The sequence below is a fragment of the Nerophis ophidion genome, linkage group LG25 (assembly GCF_033978795.1).
Source record: "Nerophis ophidion isolate RoL-2023_Sa linkage group LG25, RoL_Noph_v1.0, whole genome shotgun sequence".
In the NCBI taxonomy this organism is placed as follows: domain Eukaryota; kingdom Metazoa; phylum Chordata; class Actinopteri; order Syngnathiformes; family Syngnathidae; genus Nerophis; species Nerophis ophidion.
This window is the reverse complement of record NC_084635.1, coordinates 975,588-998,171: the sequence shown is the minus strand read 5'-3', so window position 1 is coordinate 998,171 and position 22,584 is coordinate 975,588. Positions and strand designations below refer to the sequence as shown.

Here is a 22,584-nt window from a genome sequence, read left to right as displayed (position 1 = left end):
TCCACTGTGGAAGCAGTTTGAAGATGGAGGGGCAGAGTGTTCTAGATCTTAGGGCCGACCACAGAGAAGGTGTACTGCTTTAATTGGACATTTGTTTTTTACGGCAGAAAATCTGGCAGCTAAGATGCCAGAATAAAAAAACAACTTTTACTGTTTTTCCATTAAAAAAACGAGGTAAATTTAACACAAAAATTCTGGCAACTAAGCTGCCAGTTTTTTTCCCTGCTGCAGTCATCAGCAGGTCATTGGTGACCCAGACCAGACCAGAACAGTCTCTGTGCTGTGGCCAGAGCGGAAACTGGACTGGAACTTTTCATAAATGTTGTTGGTTTTAAGATGGTCATGGAGTTGGGCAGCAACTACATTTTCCAGCACCTTTGAGAGGAATGGGATGTTGGAGATCGGTCGGTAGTTGGCCAGCACTTCAGGGTCTAGACTGGGCTTTTTGAAGGGTGGTTTGATGACTGCAGTTTTCAGGACAGTGGGGACCTGACCAGCCTGGAGGGAGTGGTTAATGCGATACGCACGCTCGCCTTCAGGTTGTTTTCTGTTTTTGACAGCCCTTTTGAGTTTTTGGAATTAAATATAATTCCTACCTCCTATCCTGGTCCAGAAAAGTCTATTTGCATCCCCGGAGAACATTCGTCAAAGTCGGTTTGCATCCCGGGAGAACAATCCTCGAAAAGTCTGTTTGCAATCCTCGCAGTAAGTTGCGAAAACCACGTTATGACACTGATAGTATATATTTGTACCATGAATTGATTAACGTGGACCCCGACTTAAATAAGTTGAAAAAATTATTGGGGTGTTGCCATTTAGTGGTCAATTGTACGGAATATGTACTGTACTGGGCAATCTACTAATAAGGCTGCCCGATACTTCAAACATAAAGTGCTGTCTACTACACCAATTTTAAACAGATGAAAAGATGTAAAATACAATCTAGTCAAGATCGTATTCCTAAAAATCAGATGTACCGTTCCTCTAAATGTGGCCCCCGTGGCAAAATATTAGCCAAGGCCTGCACTGACTAAGCGTGCCAACAAAAACACCGTACGCCATAAAACTGTGTCTGTGTTTGGCGACGGCTGGTTTTTAGACTGGACTATGATGTGAGCGTCCAGAAAAGGTGGTGTGTGTGTAAGTGTGGTGCATCTCTGCGTGCGGTAATCCTCCACATGTGGGACACTGCAGCCAGGTCTGCCTTTTATCAGGCAGACAGGTCTCGGACAGCTATTTGACAGCACTTCTAAACACGCACAATACACACCTCGGCACATCACAGAGAGACACATGGCAGAGGAATGTGTGCAGAGATCTGTCTTATCTCATTGTGTCTCTTCATCTATCACTCCCCCTTTTTCTCACTGCCTTATCTGCCTTTAATTCACTCGCCGCCGTGTGGCGTCCAGCTCAGTTGTTGTTTTTTTACCTCACGTTAATGAATGGCTGTGATTTTTCTTTTGCTCCGCCGCAGGCTAACCTGCCCTTGCTGCAGAGGGAGTTGCTGCACTGTGCCAGGCTGGCCAAGCAGACGCCGGCACAATACCTGGCCCAGCACGAGCAGCTCCTCCTGGACGCCAACGCCAGCTCGCCCCTGGATTCCTCCGAGATCATGATGGAGATGAACGAGCACGGCAAGAGACGGACCCCTGACAGGTAGCTACTGTCGAGGCGTGAGTGGGGGAATTTGCAGCAACAACATGGTGGACTGATCCAACAAAATATACTGCAGGTTTATTTTTTTTAAATGCAAGTTAGGTCGAAAGAGCCAAAGCCGAACTGAAATGCTAACAGTTAGCACTAGAGATTTTATCGGCCGATAAATGCTTTCAAATGGAACATCGGAAATTATCGGTGTTGGTTTCAAAAAGTGAGTGTGAAGCGACTGTGATGAGAATCCTCCCTCCCCCAAGTGGAGGAGTTCAAGAACCTGGGAGTCTTGTTCACGAGTGAGGGAAGAGTGGATGGTGAGATCGACAGGCGGATCGGTGCGGCGTATTCAGTAATGCGGACGCTGGATCGATCCGTTGTGGTGAAGAAGGAGCTGAGCCGGAAGGCAAAGCTCTCAATTTACCGGTCGATCTACGTTCCCATCCTCACCTATGGTCATGAGCTTTGGATTATGCCCGAAAGGTCCAGATCGTGGGTACAAGCGACCCAAATGAGTTTATCCGCAAGGTGGCTGGTCTCTTCCTTAGAGATAGGGTGAGAAGCTCTGCCATCCATCAAGTCGGGAGAATGGTTTCCCTGGGAGATTTTCGGGAAATTCAGGAGTCTCCTGGGAAAATCGGGAGAATTGGCAAGTGTGACTGGGAGACGCTACTTCTCCCTACGTCCGTGTACCACTCTGTACAGCCGCATTTTAAAAAGTCATACATTTTACTTTTTGTAACCATCCAGCCATCCATCCATCTTCTTCCGCTTATCCCAGGTCGGGTCGCGGGGGGCAGCAGCTTAAGCAGGGAAGTCCAGACTTCCCTCTCCCCAGCCACTTCGTCCAGCTCTTCCCGGGGGATCCCGAGGCTTTCCCAGGCCAGCCAGGAGACATAGTCTTCCCAATGTGTCCTGGGTCTTCCCCATAGCCTCCTACCGGCTGGACGTGCCTTAAATACCTCCCTAGGGAGGCGTTCGGGTGGCATCCTGACCAGATGCCCGAACCACCTCATCTGGCTCCTCTCCATGTGGAGGAGCAGCGGATGGGAGAGCTTCTCACCCTATCTCTAAGGCCGCCACTCGGCGGAGGAAACTCATTTCGGCCGCTTGTACCTCCGATCTTGTCCTTTTGGTCATAATCCAAAGCTCATGATCATAGGTGAGGATGGGAACGTAGATCGACCGGTAAATTGAGAGCTTTGCCTTCCGGCTAAGCTCCTTCTTCACCACAACGAATGTAGATCGACCGGTAAATTGAGAGCTTTGCCTTCCGGCTCAGCTCCTTCTTCACCACAACAAATCGATACAGCATACATATTACTGAAGACGCCGCACCGATCCGCCTGTCGATCTCACCATCCACTCTTCCCTCACTCGTGAACAAGACTCCTAGGTACTTGAACTCCTCCACTTGGGGCAGGGTCTCCTCCCCAACCCGGAGATGGCATTCCACCCTTTTCTGGGCGAGAGCCATGGACTCTGACTTGGAGGTGCTGATGGTCATCCCAGTCGAAGAAAAAATAAACACTAACAAAAAGTGAAACAAAAATAAAAACCTAATATGTCATTTCAACATATTACTCCTAACGGAGGTGGAAACCATCCAAGAGGCTTTGGTGTACACTCTGCGTCCACGAACAGAAGAAGAACGGCAGGTTTTACCTTTTATTTAGGTCAAGGGGGCCGATCCACAGCCATGCTTTACCCCGTACCCCTTGCCTGGCCCCAGTAATACCCATCTGCTTGCCTAACAGAATTGCTATGGTGACATCCAGTGGACATATTTAGAACAGCAGTTTCTTTTCAATAAAAAAGATGTGCAGCTCATTTTGTATACTTATCAAACTCATCTCGTTTGACAGGATGTGGATTGACAGGCCGTCCTCATTCTTTGCTTTCCCTCGAACCGTTCCCCTTTCCCTGCGCCACTCGCCGACCCTCCTTCCTCCCGCTCTAACTGCGCCACCTGCAGGCTCCCAGCAGCTGTCCATATGTCAGGGATGTGTCCAGATGGCCATGTGCTGACCGTAACACCGAACACATCCTGAGGGCGGGGTGGTTTGGACGGGACTGTAATCCACACACCTCCGCCTCCCGACCTCTTGCTCTTATGCACAGCGGGCCAGGCTTGAGTGGTGTGTGTGTGTTGGGGGGGGCTTCGCCGTGCCAGCTGTTCCTATGATTTGTTAGCGGCCAGAGCCCAGGATGTGTGTGAGCATTGCCGTCACGCTCAAAATACACAGGCGGATAACACCCGGGGGCCGACGGCAGCGCATGGACAACATGCGACCATGATTCATTGGCATTTGATCCCCGCACGATAAAAAGTGATTTCCATCTGAATGCCCGGCGAGTGCCATCCAGCTAAACAGATTAATATAGACGCTCCCCGTTTAAACTGACCAGATGGCTGCAAAACACAACCCTCTCTCTCTCTCTTGCGCGCCCGCACACTAACTTCTACAGTGTCTCCAAACATCTGCCAAACGCAGCAGGGTTCAGGCCGCGTCGGCCCTTAAGCCGGGGCCCGGGTGGAAGGCAGGGAGACGGAATAGTTGCAATCTAAGAGCAGGCCGGGGGATATTCAGATTAAAACGACGGAGACGCGGGGCGCTCGCTCCGACTCGGCTTTGCCTGATGCATATGGCGTGCAGCTGTGTCTCGCTCGTAGTCCAACAACAAGCGGCTCGCCACGGGAACACGCCGGAGTGCACATCAATTTGCAGACTCCAGCCTTCTTCGGCATGGGAAGATTTAAAGCTCCACTTAGGAACTTTGTCCGTTTTGGTGGATTTTGGTAGTGTTTTGCCAGAAGAAGACCGTCAATCTGACATGATAATGTACTATTGGCACAAATATTAGGTCTCTAATGGCTATGCTGAGGGTTGAGGTGGGCGGGGGTGGGAGGGGGCATACTTTGGTGGTAGCGGGGGTGTATACCGATGTTAAATAGCAGACACTATCAAGTAGGGTTGTACGGTATACCTGTATTAAGTATTAGGGTTGTACGGTATACCAGTATTAAGTATTAGGGTTGTACGGTATACCAGTATTAAGTATTAGGGTTGTACGGTATACCAGTATTAAGTATTAGGGTTGTACAGTATACCAGTATTAGCATAGTCATCATCGGCAGTCACCATACTTGCCAACCTTAAGACCTCCGAATTCGGGAGATGGAGGGGTTGAGGTGGGCGGGGTTTGGTTGTAGCGGGGGTGTACACTGATGTTAAATAGCAGACACTATCAAGTAGGGTTGTACGGTATACCTGTATTAGTATAGTCATCATCAGCAGTCACCATACTTGCCAACCTTAAGACCTCCGAATTCGGGAGATGGGGGTAGGGGGGTGGGGTTGGGGGGGGGCGTAGTTTGGTTGTAGCAAGGATGTATACTGATGTTAAATAGCAGACACTATCAAGTAGGGTTGTACAATATACCAGTATTAGTATAGTCATCATCAACGGTCACCATGCTTGCCAACCTTGAGACCTCTGAATTTGGGAGATGGTGGGGAGGCGGGGGAAAAAGGGTTAGGGGTGGCGGATTTTATTGGTAGCGGGGGTGTATACTGATGTTAAATAGCAGACACTATCAAGTAGGGTTGGACGGTATACCTGTATTAGGATAGTCATCATCGGCGGTCACCATACTTGCCAACCTTGAGACGTACTGAAACATTTTGATGGATTTTTGAGAACCGTGTGCAATGTTCTATTTTTTCAATGAATCATATAAAATGTTGTTGTTGTTTACTTGAGTCACATTGCCATCATATTGCAGTTTACACATATATCTTATGTTTGACTGCCATCTACTGATCACATTTATCATTTTACCATGGACTAAATAAAATTGCTTCTAGGTCGGTAAGCAAAACCAGAATTATTCCGTACATTAGGCGCACCGGGTTATAAGGCGCACTGTGGAGTTTTGAGGGGGTAAAAAAGGATTTTAAGTGCGCCTTAAAGTCCAGAAAATACGATAAGTGTTTTATTGGTCTGTATTCAAACACAGTGTTACTGTTCAACCTGTGTGTGATGTTACAGTGGCCAAAAATAATACATACGCCTTTTAGATAATAGTTTCTAAAGAATACTTGGGCCTACTTCGCTCCTGTATTTTAGTATATTATTGAGAACCCTTGTTCCGAGAGTTCAAGTTGACAAGTCCGTTTTCACGAGGACATCTTTGGTCAAGGTGGTAACGAGTAAAAACCACATGGTGCGGAATGCTGCCGGGCCGTGCCAGGTGATTACATATTGGCAAGCAAGCGCATAATTCTGTTTTGTTGTGGGGAATAATACGCCACTCATTCCACACTTCATTGCCGCAGCTGAAAAAAACACCGAAGGCTTTTTGTTTTGGCGTGCAATCACTTCAGCTCGCCGTGTTTCATCAACGCTGAAGTGTTTTCAATAACGCGCGGTAAGTAATCCGTGATTCAGCCTCTTTGACAATACGCCAACATTTGTAATCTCAATTAATTCTGCTTTACCGGAGTAACCACGGTGCATCTTTTCATGTGTAAGCTCTTATGTCCTCCGCGACCCAGGACCAAAGACTCCTCGGACAGAGAAGGCCTGCACCCCGAGCACCTGGCGAAGAGGCCCTGCACCATAAGCCCCAACCAGCGCTTCAGTCCCAGCACGGGCCTCCCCGCTCACCCGCCTCCCAACGGTCTGTCCACACACCCCCCCAACGGACTGCCGCACGCACCCAACCATCAAATGGGCCCTCAGCACTACCGCCTGGAGGACATGGCGCTGGCGCACCAGTACAGAGACGCCTACAGACACAACGAACACCGAGACGGCCGAGAGAGACACCGACAAACAGGTATGGACTTTAGTGTCCCGTGGTCTGGTGAAGGGAGTGGGGTCTATGTCAGGAACAAAGACCAGTTGTCAGGGCACTGTGTTAATCCTGGTGGTTTCTATATAAAGCCCACAGCCTTACATACCCGCGGGCTGCAACTGTGGCCACCATATATGCCGTCCTGATGGCGGAGCATTCTCAGCCAAACTGTCCCCCGGATTACTTTCAAGTCTGTTATCGAACTGCCGATCGCCTCTTAAGTGGTGTTCGGGTCTGTGGGACCCGTTTTTATTTTTTCTTAAAAGAAAAGTGATACATTTACCGTATTTCCTTGAATTGCCGCCGGGTATATAGTATGCGCCTGGCTAGAATTACTGCCGGGTCAAACTCGTTTGGCCAAATAATTAGCGCATGCTTAGCATTATCGCCGGCTCAGGATTAACGCCGGGTCAAATTTGTTTCGCAAAATATCGTTTTTATTAGCGCATGTCTACAATTTCTGCCGGCTCAAACTCGTTTCGCCAAATAATTAGCATATGCCTAGAATTTCCGCCGGGTCAAACTCGAGTGACACTTCACCTGTCATCATTTTCAAAATGGAGGAGGCTGATTTCAATCATTTGAAATCGCATAAAGGGAAGAAGATTAAGAGCTTTTCAGTAGGATTTAAGGTCCAAGCTATTGAATATGCTAAAAAGAACAGTAAGCAGCTATGTTTTATTAATATACCGTAGCTGCGTGAGTCAAATATGAGTCATTAAATGACTCCTGTGGTAGAGGGCGCTAGTGATCCTTCTTGCGACTACTCGGCTGCAGAAGAAGTGACAACAAGCAGCAAGAGTGAGCAGCGAGTGTTTATTTTTTCCTCTCGCTTGCACTTTTAACATGGAGGATTACATATCTAAAATAAAACAGTTTTCTAAACTGGACTTTCAATCAAAGCAGGAGGTAATAAAGGAAGATCTCCATCCAGACAGAGAGACTTTTAAAACTGAAGAAAGAAAGATAAGGAAGACTTCTATAAACAAGTTACCGATGCTTTTGATCAGAAGGAGCTGCACATGGACTTCATTTATAAGTAAAAGTAAGACCGTAATAACGTTTTTTTATTAAATGTGCTTTTCATGATGGTATCCTTACATCACACTGAAATTTATAAGCGCAGGCCTAAATTTAGCGCATGCCTTTGGTAAGTGCCGGAGTGAGAAGAGGTTTTAAAATAATTGGCGCATGCTTGCCTTTAGCGCATGCCTTTGGTAAACGCCGGAGTGAGAAGAGGTTTTAAATTACTTAGCGCCCCGGCGGCAATTCAAGGAAATACGGTAATTAATTTTTCAAACTGAGACTCACTGACTTTGGCTCATTTTCGGTGAAGAACATATATCAGAATACATATTTAATGACCACACACCATACACCCCCTTACACATTTCTATTACAAATAAGATGCCGGGCTACTAAAAGTGTGGAAATAGATGATTTGTGTACCACACACACACACACACACACACACACACACACACACACACACGCACACACACACACACACACACACACAGGCCAAAACAGGAGGAGGACAGAGTGTAGGTACACAGAACATCAGAGGGTCAAACGTGCGACAAAATGAGAGCAGACAGTGTTGACAAACAATGTTGCAACCTTGTGTGGGAACTGCAGGTGCAGAAACACAGAACAAGAATCCCTGAGATGCAGAAACTGGCAGAGAAATTTTCAGTGCAACGTTCTTATTGTTGTTACTCGACCGGCGTTTGTGGGTCTAATGGACCCCTTGCATTTTGTGGCTTTTAATGCCTCACAATCAAACACTTTTATGTTAAAATACTGAACAGATGTTTATTGGGATAAGGTAAAACGCTTTCATGTTAAAATACTGAACAGATGTTTTTTGGTATAAGGTAAACATCTGTTCAGTATTTTAACATAAAAGTGTTTGATATTTTTTTTTGGTATAAGGTAAACATCTGTTCAGTATTTTAACATAAAAGTGTTTGATATTTTTTTTTGGTGTAAGGTAAACATCTGTTCAGTATTTTAACATAAAAGTGTTTGATTGTGAGGCATTAGAAGCCACAAAATGCAAGGGGTCCATCAGACCCACAAACACTGGCCGAGTAACAATATGAACGTTGCACGGAGAATTTCTCTGCTAGTTGCTGCATCTCACAGGGATTTTTCTTAGGTGTTTCTGCACCTGGGGTTCCCACACAAGGTTGCAACATTGTTTGTCAACACTATCTGCTCTCATTTTCTCGCACATTTGACCCTCTGATTTTCTGTTTGTGGGTCCATCAGACCCACAAACGCTGGCCGAGTAACAACAATATGAGCTTTACACAAGGGTTTACACAGCTGGCAAAAATAACTGACTGCATGCTATGGACAGGTGTCCCAATATTTTTGTCCGTGCAGACAACACGAGGTTGACTCGTCCCACTCCGAATGTGAGTCTTTGTCCATAAGACTAGTACACCTTTTGCCCCAAGCCAGCTGGGCTAGGCTCCAGCTCACCACGCCCCTCAACGGGATATGCGGTAGGAAAGACAAGGATGGACAGATGATTATTGAAATATTTGCTTATTCCTAGTCATTATTAGTACAACTATGATGTAGGGTTATAGGGTATACCCGTACTGGTATAGTATCAGGGTACTAATGAATCAAAAACTGTACTATACCCGCTTGACGGCGCCTCGTCATGGCGTGACATTGCAGGTTTTTACGAGCATGTTCGGCAGCGCACAATCACAGAGTACTTACAAGCAGAGACAGTGTGTGGACAGAAAAGGGAGAATGGACGCTTGTACAAGTTTAAATAGGTGCGTGTTGTCTCTTGATGGGGAAACACATTAATGTCTCTTGTTTTCATGTTAACATTCAATCAATCAATGTTTGTATATATAACCCTAAATCACAAGGGTCTCAAAGGGCTGCACAAGCCACAATGACATCCTCCGTTCAGAGCCCACATAAGGACAAAGAAAAACTCACAAACCAGTGGGATGTCAATGTTGAATGACTATGAGAAACCTTGGAGAGGACTGTAAATGCAATGGATGTCGAGTGGGTCTAGCATAATTTTGTGAAAGTCCAGTCCATAGTGGATCTAATATAATAGTGAGAGTCCAGTCCATAGTGGATCTAACATAATAGTGAGAGTCCAGTCCATATTGGATCTAACATAATAGTGTGAGAGTCCAGTCCATAGTGGATCTAACATAATAGTGTGAGAGTCCAGTCCATAGTAGATCTAACATAATAGTGTGAGAGTCCAGTCCATAGTGGATCTAACATAATAGTGAGAGTCCAGTCCATAGTGGATCTAACATAATAGTGTGAGAGTCCAGTCCATAGTGGATCTAACATAATAGTGAGAGTCCAGTCCATAGTGGATCTAACATAATAGTGTGAGAGTCCAGTCCATAGTGGATCTAACATAATAGTGAGAGTCCAGTCCATAGTGGATCTAACATAATAGTGTGAGAGTCCAGTCCATAGTGGATCTAACATAATAGTGAGAGTCCAGTCCATAGTGGATCTAACATAATAGTGGGAGTCCAGTCCATAGTGGATCTAATAGTGAGAGTCCAGTCCATAGTGGATCTAACATAATAGTGAGAGTCCAGTCCATATTGGATCTAACATAATAGTGTGAGAGTCCAGTCCATAGTGGATCTAACATAATAGTGTGAGAGTCCAGTCCATAGTAGATCTAACATAATAGTGTGAGAGTCCAGTCCATAGTGGATCTAACATAATAGTGAGAGTCCAGTCCATAGTGGATCTAACATAATAGTGTGAGAGTCCAGTCCATAGTGGATCTAACATAATAGTGAGAGTCCAGTCCATAGTGGATCTAACATAATAGTGAGAGTCCAGTCCATAGTGGATCTAACATAATAGTGAGAGTCCAGTCCATAGTGGATCTAACATAATAGTGAGAGTCCAGTCCATAGTGGATCTAACATAATAGTGAGAGTCCAGTCCATAGTGGATCTAACATAATAGTGTGAGAGTCCAGTCCATAGTGGATCTAACATAATAGTGAGAGTCCAGTCCATAGTGGATCTAACATAATAGTGTGAGAGTCCAGTCCATAGTGGATCTAACATAATAGTGAGAGTCCAGTTCATAGTGGATCTAACATAATAGTGAGAGTCCAGTCCATAGTGGATCTAACATAATAGTGTGAGAGTCCAGTCCATAGTGGATCTAACATAATAGTGAGAGTCCAGTCCATAATGGGACCAGCAGAGGACCATCCCGAGGGGAGACTGGTTTAGCACAGATATGTCCCCAAACGATACACCAACGAGCGGTCCACCCCGGGTCCCGACTCTGGACCGCCAGCACTTCATCCATGGCCACCGGACCTGTGTCGCCCCCCCCTCCCCCCCCCTCCACAAGGAAGAGGGGTGCAGAGGAGAGAAGAAAAGAAACGGCATATCAACTGGTCTAAAAAGGGGGTCTATTTGATTAATTAACAACATTATGATTGGTACATTTTCAGAATGTGCTTGTTCTATATTTAAAGGCCTACTAAAATGAGATGTTCTTATTTAAACGGGGATAGCAGCTCCATTCTATGTGTCATACTTCATCATTTCACCATATTGCCATATTTTTTGTTGAAAGGATTTAGTAGAGAACATCCACGATAAAGTTGGCAACTTTTGGTCGCTAATAAAAAAAGCCTTGCCTGTACCGGAAGTAGCAGACGATGTGCACGTGATGTCACGGGTTGTGGAGCTGCTGACATCTGAACATTGTTTATAATCATAGCCACCAGCAGCAAGAACAATTCGGACCAAGAAAGCGATGATTTCCCCATTAATTTGAGCGAGGATGAAAGATTTGTGGATGAGGAAAGTTAGAGTGAAGCACTAAAACATCCAAAAACTTGCTGGTTGACGTAGAGAAACATGTTCGCTTGACCGCTCTGTGTTAAAGCTTCACAACAAACAAACACCGGCTGTGTTTCGGTTGTTAAAGGCAGTTGCAATCCACCGCTTTCCACCAACAGCATTCTTCTTTGACGTCTCCATTATTAATTCAACAAATAGCAAAAGATTCAGCAACACAGATGTCCAAAATACTGTGTAATTATGTGATGAAAAGAGACAACTTTTAGCCGTGAGTGGTGCTGGGCTAATATGTCCGCTCCAACCAATAACGTCACGCGCACGCGTCATCATTCCGTGACATTTTCAACAGGATACCTCGCTTTAAATTTAAAATTGCAATTTAGTAAACTAAAGCGGCCGTATTGTCATGTGTTGCAATGTTAATATTTCATCATTGATATATAAACTATCAGACTGCGTGGTGGCTAGTAGTGGCTTTCAGTAGGTCTTTAAACATAGAAAACAATCTGAAGTTGTCTTTATTTTGAAGTTATCGTGCCGTGATTTTAGCTGTCCAGCTCACTTGAGAGTAGATATTTCTCCATGTGGCCCCCGATCTAAAATGAGTTTGACACCCCTGGAAATAATAAAAAAACGCGCTTGCACCGAGATTTGAGATAGAAGCTGATACATGAAACCGATATCGGATCGGGAGACTCCCGAAATTCAGCGCCTCTCCCGAAAACCTCCCGAAAGAAATTTTCTCCCGGAAATCCCCCTAAATTCACGCCCCTCCAGCTCCATGCAGACATTAGTGGGGACAGCCTGTTTTCACGTCCGCTTTCCTGTTATATAAACAGCTTGCCTGCCCAATCACGTTACAACATACACGGATTTTTAATAAAAATGCACACACAAGGAGACGAAGCATAAGAACGAGGAAGTTACAGCCATGGCGACGCCGTCTGCAATAGAGTGATTCTATGTTGTCTGTCGCCATCTCCTGGTGAATGTTGGCTATAGCGTTATGGGGTTGCTTTTTGATTGGCCAAAGATTCATGTGGTGTTGCGCACCTGACGGCAAGTGACTCTCGCCAGTACGCAAACGGCAGAACAAAGGTTACTCAAATGTAGTGAAGTATATTTATATACAAAGCGATAGGTAATTGTTGTTGTTATTTTTTTAGTAACCAGCAAGCACAGTACAGTTAGTAGAACTGTGTTTTTATTACTGTATATTTGATAGGTGCCGTCTGCAATTCAACTATTTATTTTATTTGTATATATAATAAAATAAATATATATAGCTAGAATTCATTGAAAGTCAAGTATTTCATATATATATATATATATATATATATATATATATATATATATGTGTGTAACCCATATGGAAATATAGTGTCACTAATATATTCTCGTATTGTTTATTTCTAATTTATGGTGTGCCAAAAGTCACTTTGGTCACTTAAAATGTTAATTTATGATGTGTCAAAGTCATGTGTTCACTAGCGGGTTAAACTAATGATACATGCACACAGCACGTTATTCACATGTTGGCCAGTAGAGGGCGCATGCGCCTCTCTTATTCCAGCCACTTCTTCACTGAACGTCACCCAGTGAAGACACGAGTCATCATTGTATTACAAAGACAAAGTTTAAAAGTTAAAAATACTTGTTACTTCTGTGACCGAGTGTTGGAAAAGCAGCATAAGCGAGCCGGGTTCCAGTGGGCGTTGGATTGCTGTGCTTTGTGCTGCTGAGAACTCCAGTAAGTGTTAATTAGTGAGTGAGGCCTACAGTACATTGCTGTTAGCAAACCTGTTAGCCTAGCCACACTGGTGATGCTAGGTAATGCTAAAGAGAGGATCTGATAAGACACAGAATTAAGATGTACAAAACCAATTGGAGTAATATGATGTCTTGTGACATGTTAGCATGTTGCAGTTGAATAACTTTATTGTATTTTTGTTTAGTGTAAAAGAGGTTTTTTTAATGTAAGTGTGTTCAGGGTCATGCAGGTGCAGAGGAGCTGCATTCATTCCAATGCTGCTAAAACAGCCTTTATTGTATTTTTGTTTAGTGTAAAAGAGAGGATTATTTGATATTAGTGTGTTCAGGGTCATGCAGGAGCAGAGGAGCTGCATTCATTCCAATGCTGCTAAAACAGCCTTGTCATGCTGCTTCAAGGGACACTCTTGATACATTTCATTTATTCAATTGATGCAGTTAAAATGATACTCATTATAATACATGATGACCAAAATGTGATTTCAGTTAAATAATCATTTATTTTATTATGTGATGGTTTAAAAAGTTATATTTCACGGTTCATAATTTAAAGATATAAAGGTAAAAATCCTTAAATGGATGTAATTCATTGAATTATTAAGAAGTGAAGCTACTATAGTTTTCATGATTTAATGCTGCTTTTAAAGTCTTACAGACTTCTATGGAGTACAGTGTGAACTGACCAGTATTCATATGTATGAGTAACTGTGTTTATTGATTTAAAATTGAAGTTAATATGGTACCATATGGAAGAGAACTAAGAGTAAAAAGAGTATTCTAATTGATTACATTCTGTACCGCTATGTGCAGATTGGTTTTTTTGTGTGATCCTGAAGTCTGGTTCCAAGCTGGACTTGAGTTTGATGGCGAGCCAGTCCCAGTGAGTGAGAGTCTGCGGAGAGGGAGCGTTTGGATGTGGTGTGGCCAGCTACATCGGTCTCCACCCTCTGCAGTGACATATTACTGAACTGATCTACCGTCAGAGTCGCAAGTATCGAACCGAATCAATATGGAATAACGGATTACAAAAGAACTAAGGATTCCCAACAAAGGAATATAGACAGTGTTCAATTCAGTACTACCCGGGTAGAATTCAAATTTAAAAGGGACATTTCTTCTATTTTTTCTATTTTGATTTTTGTAACAGCTCTATTTTATTTTATTTTTGGGGTATTTTCAATTCAAAAAGCACACTGTTCATGTGTTGTTGTTTATTATTGTGCAATAAATTTGCCAGCAGCCGTTCTGTGGTCCACTACGTACAAAACGTCTCATTTCGAGTATCTCAATTATACGGCCAAGAACCTAGTAATCTAAATTGTTGTACTAACCTGCTATCCTACAGTAGGGGTGCTACATATATATATATATATATATATATATATATATATATATATATATATATATATATATATATACATATATATATATATGTAGGTGTAGGAAAAATCACAAGACTACTTCATCTCTACAGAAGTGTTTCATGAGGGGTTCCCTCAATCATCAGGAGATTTTAATGGAAGCATTCACATACAATGGTTTATATAGGGCACAGAGTGGGTGGGTACAGGCAGGCGTAGGGGCGTGGTGATTGGCTCATGTGTTACCTGGGAGGTGTTTCCGTCTGTGGCGGCATGTTGAAATGATTTCACTGCGCTTGTTGAGGGATGACAGGTCTGGATGATATATAATAAACAGTTTCTCTTTTAAGCATAGGTTGCATCTTTTATTACCACTGTTGTAAGGTGTGCTGGATGCAAGAATTTGCCATGCTATTGAATATTCAGCATTATTCTCTTTGAGGTTCCAAATGTGCTTGCTGAGTTCTGTAGGATTCCGCAAAGTCTGGTTTCTAAAGGAGGCCCTGTGATTATTCATCTGGTTTTAAAAGCTCTTTCGGTTAATCCTACGTACGTGTCGGATTTGTTAATGTCCTTGCGTGTTACCTTTGCTTGGTAAACGACTGATGTCTGTAAGCACCCCCTGTTTCATGTATATATAATATATGAAATACTCGAGTTGGTGAATTATACTCGTCCCCTCTTAACCACGCCCCCACCCCCCACCTCCCGAAATCGGAGGTCTCAAGGTTGGCAAGTATGGGGTCCACCCCGACTTGATACACCCTGTCTTTCCGTTACAGCGACGCACGGGGCCCGGCAAGAGGAAGTGATTGACCACCGTCTAACAGATCGAGAGTGGGCGGAGGAATGGAAGCACCTGGATAATGTAAGTATCCGCATGGCTGCCATCTTTAATGCCGATGTCGTTCACATGCCCACAGCCATCGGAGCACACACACACACACACACGCCAGACACGCACACGGCACACACTCATGCAGAGAATTAGGGCCCCAGATGGAGCTCGGGAACCCAGCAGAGAGCAGCTCCAGCTGGGCAGAGCAGCTGAGACACGGAGGGAACCGGCCAGGCCTGGACCCCCGCCAAATTACAAACACTTCACTGAAATAAATATAGCTCCGCGCCTGGGGAGGCAGAGCCGGGCGAACAACGGCGAAGACGTCCGAGCGCGGGTGAAATAGTCGGGGAACGTCGATCGTATTTAAGGCAGCGGACACCGTGAAAGTGACATCAGAATGCGAGGAAACGCGGAGAAATGAGCGTCCGTCTGCGGAGTTTGGCAGCGAGCGGAGCCAAAGGGTGGAAGGAATGGGCTCGGCTTTCTCATCTGCAGCCCAGCTGTTACATTATGGCCGCCCGGCTCTTGCAAATTCTAATTCACTAACTCGCACATGGCCAGTAACCCAGTGGAACACGTGTAGTAAATATAATACATGCTATTTATTTACACACCTGGGAGGGGAAATGGACCAGAACTGCTTATAACCTGATTTTTGTTTTTTTGTATCTTTATGGTCCTTAAAGGCCTACTGAAATGAGATGTTCTTTTTTAAACGGGGATAGCAGCTCCATTCTATGTGTCATACTTCATCATTTCACCATATTGCCATATTTTTGCTGAAAGGATTTAGTAGAGAACATCCACGATAAAGTTGGCAACTTTTGCTCGCTAATAAACAAGCCTTGCCTGTACCGGAAGTAGCAGACGATGTGCGTGTGATGTCACGGGTTGTGGAGCTCCTCACATCTGAACATTGTTTACAATCATGGCCAGCAGCAGCTAGAGCGATTCGGACCGAGAAAGCGACAATTTCCCTATTAATTTGAGCGAGGATGAAAGATTCGTGGATGAGGAAATTTAGAGTGAAGGACCAGAAGAAAAAAAAAAGGCGATTGCAGTGGGAGCGATTCAGATGTTATTAGACACATTTACTAGGAAAATTCTGGAAAATCCCTTATCTGCTTATTGTGTTGCTAGTGTTTTAGTGAGATTAAATAGTACCTGAAAGTCGGAGGGGTGTGGCCACGGGTGTGTTGACGCCAGAGTCTCTGTGGGAAGTCACGCAGCTGCAGCAGGACTGAAGCTCCGCTGATGTCTCCGGTAAGAGTCACCTTTATTACCACAATTTTCTCACCGAAAACTGCCGGTCGACATGTAGTCGGGATCCATGTTCGCTTAACCGCTCTGATCCATAGTAAAGCTTCACCTTCGGGAATTTTAAAGAAGGAAACACCGTGTGTTTGTGTGGCTAAAGGCTAAAAGCTTCCCACCTCCATCTTTCTACTTTGACTTCTCCATTATTAATTGAACAAATTGCAAAAGATTCAGCAACACAGAAGACCAGAATACTGTGTAATTATGCGATTAAAGCAGACTACTTATAGCTTGGATCGGGCTGGAAAATAATGTCCGCTACAACCCGAGACGTCAAACGCACGCGTCATCATACCGCGACGTTTTCAACACGACACTTCGCGGGAAATTTAAAATTGCATTTTAGCAAACTAAAGCGGCCGTATTGTCATGTGTTGCAATGTTAATATTTCATCATTGATATATAAACTATCAGACTGTGTGGTCGCTAGTAGTGGCTTTAAGTGTGCATGGGAGTTTGCCCAACCAGTCTACATGTGCCTTGTGGACTTGGAGAAGGCATTGGATCGTGTCCCTCGGGAAGTCCTGTGGGGAGTGCTCAGAGAGTATGGGGTACCGGACTGTCTGATTGTGGCGGTCCACTCCCTGTATGATCAGTGTCAGAGCTTGGTCCGCATTGCCGGCAGTAAGTCGGACACGTTTCCAGTGAGGGTTGGACTCCGCCAAGGCTGTCCTTTGTCACCGATTCTGTTCATAACTTTTATGGACAGAATTTCTTGGTGCAGTCAAGGCGTTGAGGGGTTCCGGTTTGGTGGCTGCAGGATTAGGTCTCTGCTTTTTGCAGATGATGTGGTCCTGATGGCTTCATCTGGCCAAGATTTTCAGCTCTCACTGGATCGGTTCGCAGCCGAGTGTGAAGCGACCGGAATGAGAATCAGCACCTCCAAGTCCGAGTCCATGGTTCTCGCCCGGAAAAGGGTGGAGTGCCATCTCCGGGTTGGGGAGGAGACCCTGCCCCAAGTGGAGGAGTTCAAGTACTCCGGAGTCTTGTTCACGAGTGAGGGAAGAGTGGATGGTGAGGTCGACAGGTGGATCGGTGCGGCGTCTTCAGTAATGCGGACGTTGTACCGATCCGTTTTGGTGAAGAAGGAGCTTAGCCGGAAGGCAAAGCTCTCAATTTACCGGTCGATCTACGTTCCCATCCTCACCTATGGTCATGAGCTTTGGGTCATGACCGAAAGGACAAGATCACGGGTACAAGCGGCCCAAATGAGTTTCCTCCGCCGTGTGGCGGGTCTCTCCCTTAGAGATAGGGTGAGAAGCTCTGCCATCCGGGAGGAACTCAAAGTAAAGCCGCTGCTCCTCCACATGGAGAGGAGCCAGATGAGGTGGTTCGGGCATCTGGTCAGGATGCCACCCGAACGCCTCCCTAGGGAGGTGTTTAGGGTACGTCCAACCGGTAGGAGGCCACAGGGAAGACCCAGGACACGTTGGGAAGACTATGTCTCCCGGCTGGCCTGGGAACGCCTTGGGATCCCCCGGGAAGACCTGGACCAAGTGGCTGGGGAGAGGGAAGTCTTGCCCCAGCGACCCGACCTCAGATAAGCGGAAGAAGATAGATGGATGGATGGATCTTTATGTGAGGGGTCGGTCACTGATAAAAATGTCAGATTTCAAAAATCATTGTGTGTACAATAGTTAGGCCCCTTCTACACTAAGGCTTTGTCTACACTAAGTCGTTTAACTCCTTAAATGAAGAATTATTTAGCCTAAGCCCCGTTTCAGCCACACTAAACTATTGTTTAAGGTACTCCTCCTTGGACAATTTTTTACACGGGTAAGCGCGCCGTGTATTTCTTGAATCTCCGGCTCTTAGCTTGGGATGGACTCATTGATCGTTTACAAACGGAGTTCGGAGAAGAAGTGACGTCACACAGGAAGTGACGTCAGAAAGAACGCGCCACAGCCAGCTTCATAATAAAGCGGCTTCGTAGCTCTGAGTTAATCACTGGAAATATGAAGGCGAGTCATCCTGACTGTACAGACGGTTGTGGAAATCACACATGACTACCTTCAGAGAAAGCGATTGCAGCTATTTGGGATACAACACTTCTCAGACGGCAAGAGAACTTTCCAATGTCCAGGTTAGCCATACCATGAATTGATTAACGTATAATAAACATAGCCATGCCATGAATTGATTAACGTATAATGTATAATAAATCACAATCACAAATAACGTATAATAAATCACAATCACAAATAACGTATGATAAATCACACATGACTACCTTAAGAGAAAGCGATTGCAGCTATTTGGGATACAACACTTCTCAGACGGCAAGAGAACTTTCCAATGTCTAAGTCAGCTGTGATTCTACTTAGCGAAAAACTTTGTCCATTTGTCGAAGGAGAGACAACGAGAATGCAAGCTCCCGTGAATATGATTAAAAAAAAGGTAGCGTGTGCTTTGTATTACCTGGCCGACGAGGGACGACTACGGAAAACTGCGAATGCTTTTGGACGGGCAAAGGCAGCGGCGGCGATGACCAAACAGAACACGGAGTTGGAATAGAATTACAACACTTTATGTACATATTTATATACATATTTATATAATATTTACATATTTATATAATATTTACATATTTATATAATGTGTAACTACAAGCTCCATTCACAGACAGAGTCCCATTGCTTTTATGAGCGTTTTTTTTATTTGTAGCGGCCGTAATTCTTTCGTGGCGGGCCGCCACAAATAAATGAATGTGTGGGAAACCCTGATGCATATATTTGGGATATAGATTATAATAAAACCTTTTCAAAACAGTTAACACATTCCAAAAGCTCCTCATGACTGCCGATGTAAGATTTACAATGTACAGTAGGGAATCTCGCGTGAGAGGAAGAGTGTGGGGTTAATCATTTTGCACTGCAGTCTGCTGAAAATGACAGAAAGCACCACTCTACATAGCAACTGATGCTGTGGTCAAAGTTGGAATTGCCACAAAACACATTTCGAGGTATTCAACACTCTACTGCCGGCGAAAGTGGATTGTGTACCACCACACCCACCAGCCCAATTTGTCACGTTTCATGTGTCAGGTAAACCGCGACGAACGGGGCCATAAGATTCCCCTTCCTGCTGTCTTTTTAGAGATTTATATTTACAAATGTATTTACAAAAAGCATGTGCCTCACAATACAATCATCCTGTGTAGTCCTGGGTTCAATCCCGGCCTCGGGATTGAAAAAAAAAAAATGCACCTAGGGATAGGCCCCTCCCACCTCCAAAGACATGCACCTGGGGGTAGGCCCCTCCCACCTCCAAAGACATGCACCTGGGGATAGGCCCCTCCCACCTCCAAAGACATGCACCTGGGGATAGGCCCCTCCCGCCTCCAAAAACATGCACCTGGGGATAGACACCCCCCACCTCCAAAGACATGCACCTGGGGATAGGCCCCTCCCACCTCCAAAGACATGCACCTGGGGATAGGCCCCTCCCACCTCCAAAGACATGCACCTGGGGATGGACACCCCCCACCTCCAAAGACAGGCACCTGGGGGTAGGCCCCTCCCACCTCCAAAGACATGCACCTGGGGATAGGCCCCTCCCACCTCCAAAGACATGCACCTGGGGATAGGCCCCTCCCACCTCCAAAGACATGCACCTGGAGATAGGCTCCTCCCACCTCCAAAGACATGCACCAGGGGATAGCCCCTCCCACCTCCAAAGACATGCACCTGGGGATAGACACCCCCCACCTCCAAAGACAGGCACCTGGGGATAGGCCCCTCCCACCTCCAAAGACATGCACCTGGGGATAGGCCCCTCCCACCTCCAAAGACATGCACCTGGGGATAGGCCCCTCCCACCTCCAAAGACATGCACCTGGGGATAGACACCCCCCACCTCCAAAGACATGCACCTGGGGATAGACACCCCCCACCTCCAGAGACATGCACCTGGGGATAGGCCCCTCCCACCTCCAGAGACATGCACCTGGGGATAGGCCCCTCCCACCTCCAAAGACATGCACCTGGGGATAGGCCCCTCCCACCTCCAAAGACATGCACCTGGGGATAGGCCCCTCCCACCTCCAAAGACATGCACCTGGGGATAGGCCCCTCCCACCTCCGAAGACATGCACCTGGGGATAGGCCCCTCCCACCTCCAAAGACATGCACCTGGGGATAGGTAGATTTGGCAACACTAAATGGTCCCTAGTGTGTGAATGTGAGTGTTGTCTATCTGTGTTGGCCCTGCGATGGGGTGGCGACTTGTCCAGGGTGTATTCCACCTTCCGCTCGCAGGCAGCTGAGATAGGCTGAAGCACCCATCCCCCGCGACCCTAGAAGGACAAGCGGTTGAAAATGGATGGATGGCATTTACAAATTAATGGAGAAGACAAATCCAAAACTAAACACAGGAAAAGCAAAGATTAATACAAGAAACTGTATCAATAATATAAAATAAGAATATCTCAATGATAGCTTTTTTTTTAAATCCCCATAATATTTTTTATTTTTTATTTTTTTTTATTATAAGGGTCCGCCTATTGAAACTGTAAGGTTTTATTATTATTATAATTGTTTTTTTCTTTATTATTATTCCGCACCTTCGCACCCTAATTTGACCCCCTTGGCATGCTTCAAAACTCACCAAATTTGACAAACACGTCGGTCTGGCAAACTTTCCCAACTTATTAAGCAACCAAACCCCAAAAAATCAAAATTGCGCACTAGCGCCCTCTAAGAAAAAGAAAAAACAAACTGCTTATAACTTCCGTTGGGAATGTCGTAGAGACATGAAACAACAACCTCTATGTAGGACTGACTTAGACCTACATTTCCCAATTCAAACTTCTATGACAAAAATCAACAGGAAGTTGGTAAAAACCCCTTCAAAACTAAATTTTCGCCAAAAATGCTATTTTTCCCTATTTGAGCTGTAATGTGACCCCCTTAAAATGCTTCAAAACTCCCCAAACTTGAGAGATTACGATCTAATGAAAAAACCAAACCCCAAAATTCAAAATTGCGCTCTAGTTATTATTATTATTGGGGGTTTTTTTAATCAATTCGCCAAAAGTATATATCGATTTGGAATTGGAATCGATTTTTTTTTTGCACAAAAAATATATATATATTTCAGGGGTGCTAAAAAAATTGGAATTTTTTTTGTGCAAAATTTTTTAAATTTTTCTCTGCTAAAAATAAATGTTTTTTTATTTTTTATTTTTTGTATTATTATTATTGTTATTTTTTATCAATTCTCAAAGTATATATCGAATTAGAATTGGAAATTGTAATTGGAATTGAATTTTTTTTTGCATTAAAAAAATTTAGGGGGTGCTAAAAAATATTATAATTTTTTTTTTGTGCTAAAAATGTTTTGCTTTTTTCGCACCGCTCCTAAAATATGCAGAATTGGTTTCCCATTGCAGCTGCAGACGTTCTATAAGATGTTAGTGTGTCCGTGGGAATTTTCATCCAACCCTCCAAAAAAAGTGGTAGTTAATCCCAAATTCAGACGGCAATTTATCCCACTAAGAAAGAAAAAAGCTGACCTGTCCAAGTTTCTATAGGGAAGGAAAATGGGTGGACTAATGTTGGCATTTGTGTCCCTGTCAGCTGCTCAACTGTATCATGGACATGGTGGAGAAGACCCGGCGCTCTCTGACCGTGCTGCGACGCTGCCAGGAGGCCGACCGAGAGGAGATGAACCATTGGATACGGCGCTACAGCGACGTTGAGGAGATGAAAAAAGGTGGGAGCAACGGACAGCACTGCCTTCCTCCTCCTCCTCTTCCTCCTACTCCTCACCACAACTCCTCCTCCAACACAGCTAGCGGCAGTGAGACTCTGTCCAAAGGAGCTTCCTCGGCTGCTGAAAGGCAGACAGGCAGGCAGACAGGTAGGCAGACACACACACACAAGGAAGGGGATGGTGGGCACGGGAAGAAAGACCAGTGAGGTGGTCCTGATGTGTTA

General features: G+C 44.9%; 1 protein-coding gene across 6 annotated transcripts in view; it reads left to right on the top strand.

The window, feature by feature from the left end:
- cbfa2t3 (CBFA2/RUNX1 partner transcriptional co-repressor 3) overlaps positions 1 to 22,584 on the top strand; it is a 169,660-nt gene that overhangs the window by 116,405 nt on the left and 30,671 nt on the right. For 5 of the 6 annotated variants that reach the window (XM_061887514.1, XM_061887513.1, XM_061887512.1 and 2 more), the window contains exons 5-8: positions 1,478 to 1,659; positions 6,213 to 6,496; positions 15,272 to 15,357; positions 22,225 to 22,507. In XM_061887514.1, coding sequence (XP_061743498.1) covers positions 1,478 to 1,659; positions 6,213 to 6,496; positions 15,272 to 15,357; positions 22,225 to 22,507 — 835 coding nt within the window. The remainder of the gene's footprint in view (positions 1 to 1,477; positions 1,660 to 6,212; positions 6,497 to 15,271; positions 15,358 to 22,224; positions 22,508 to 22,584) is intronic. The other variant, XM_061887515.1, reaches the window with a different exon arrangement.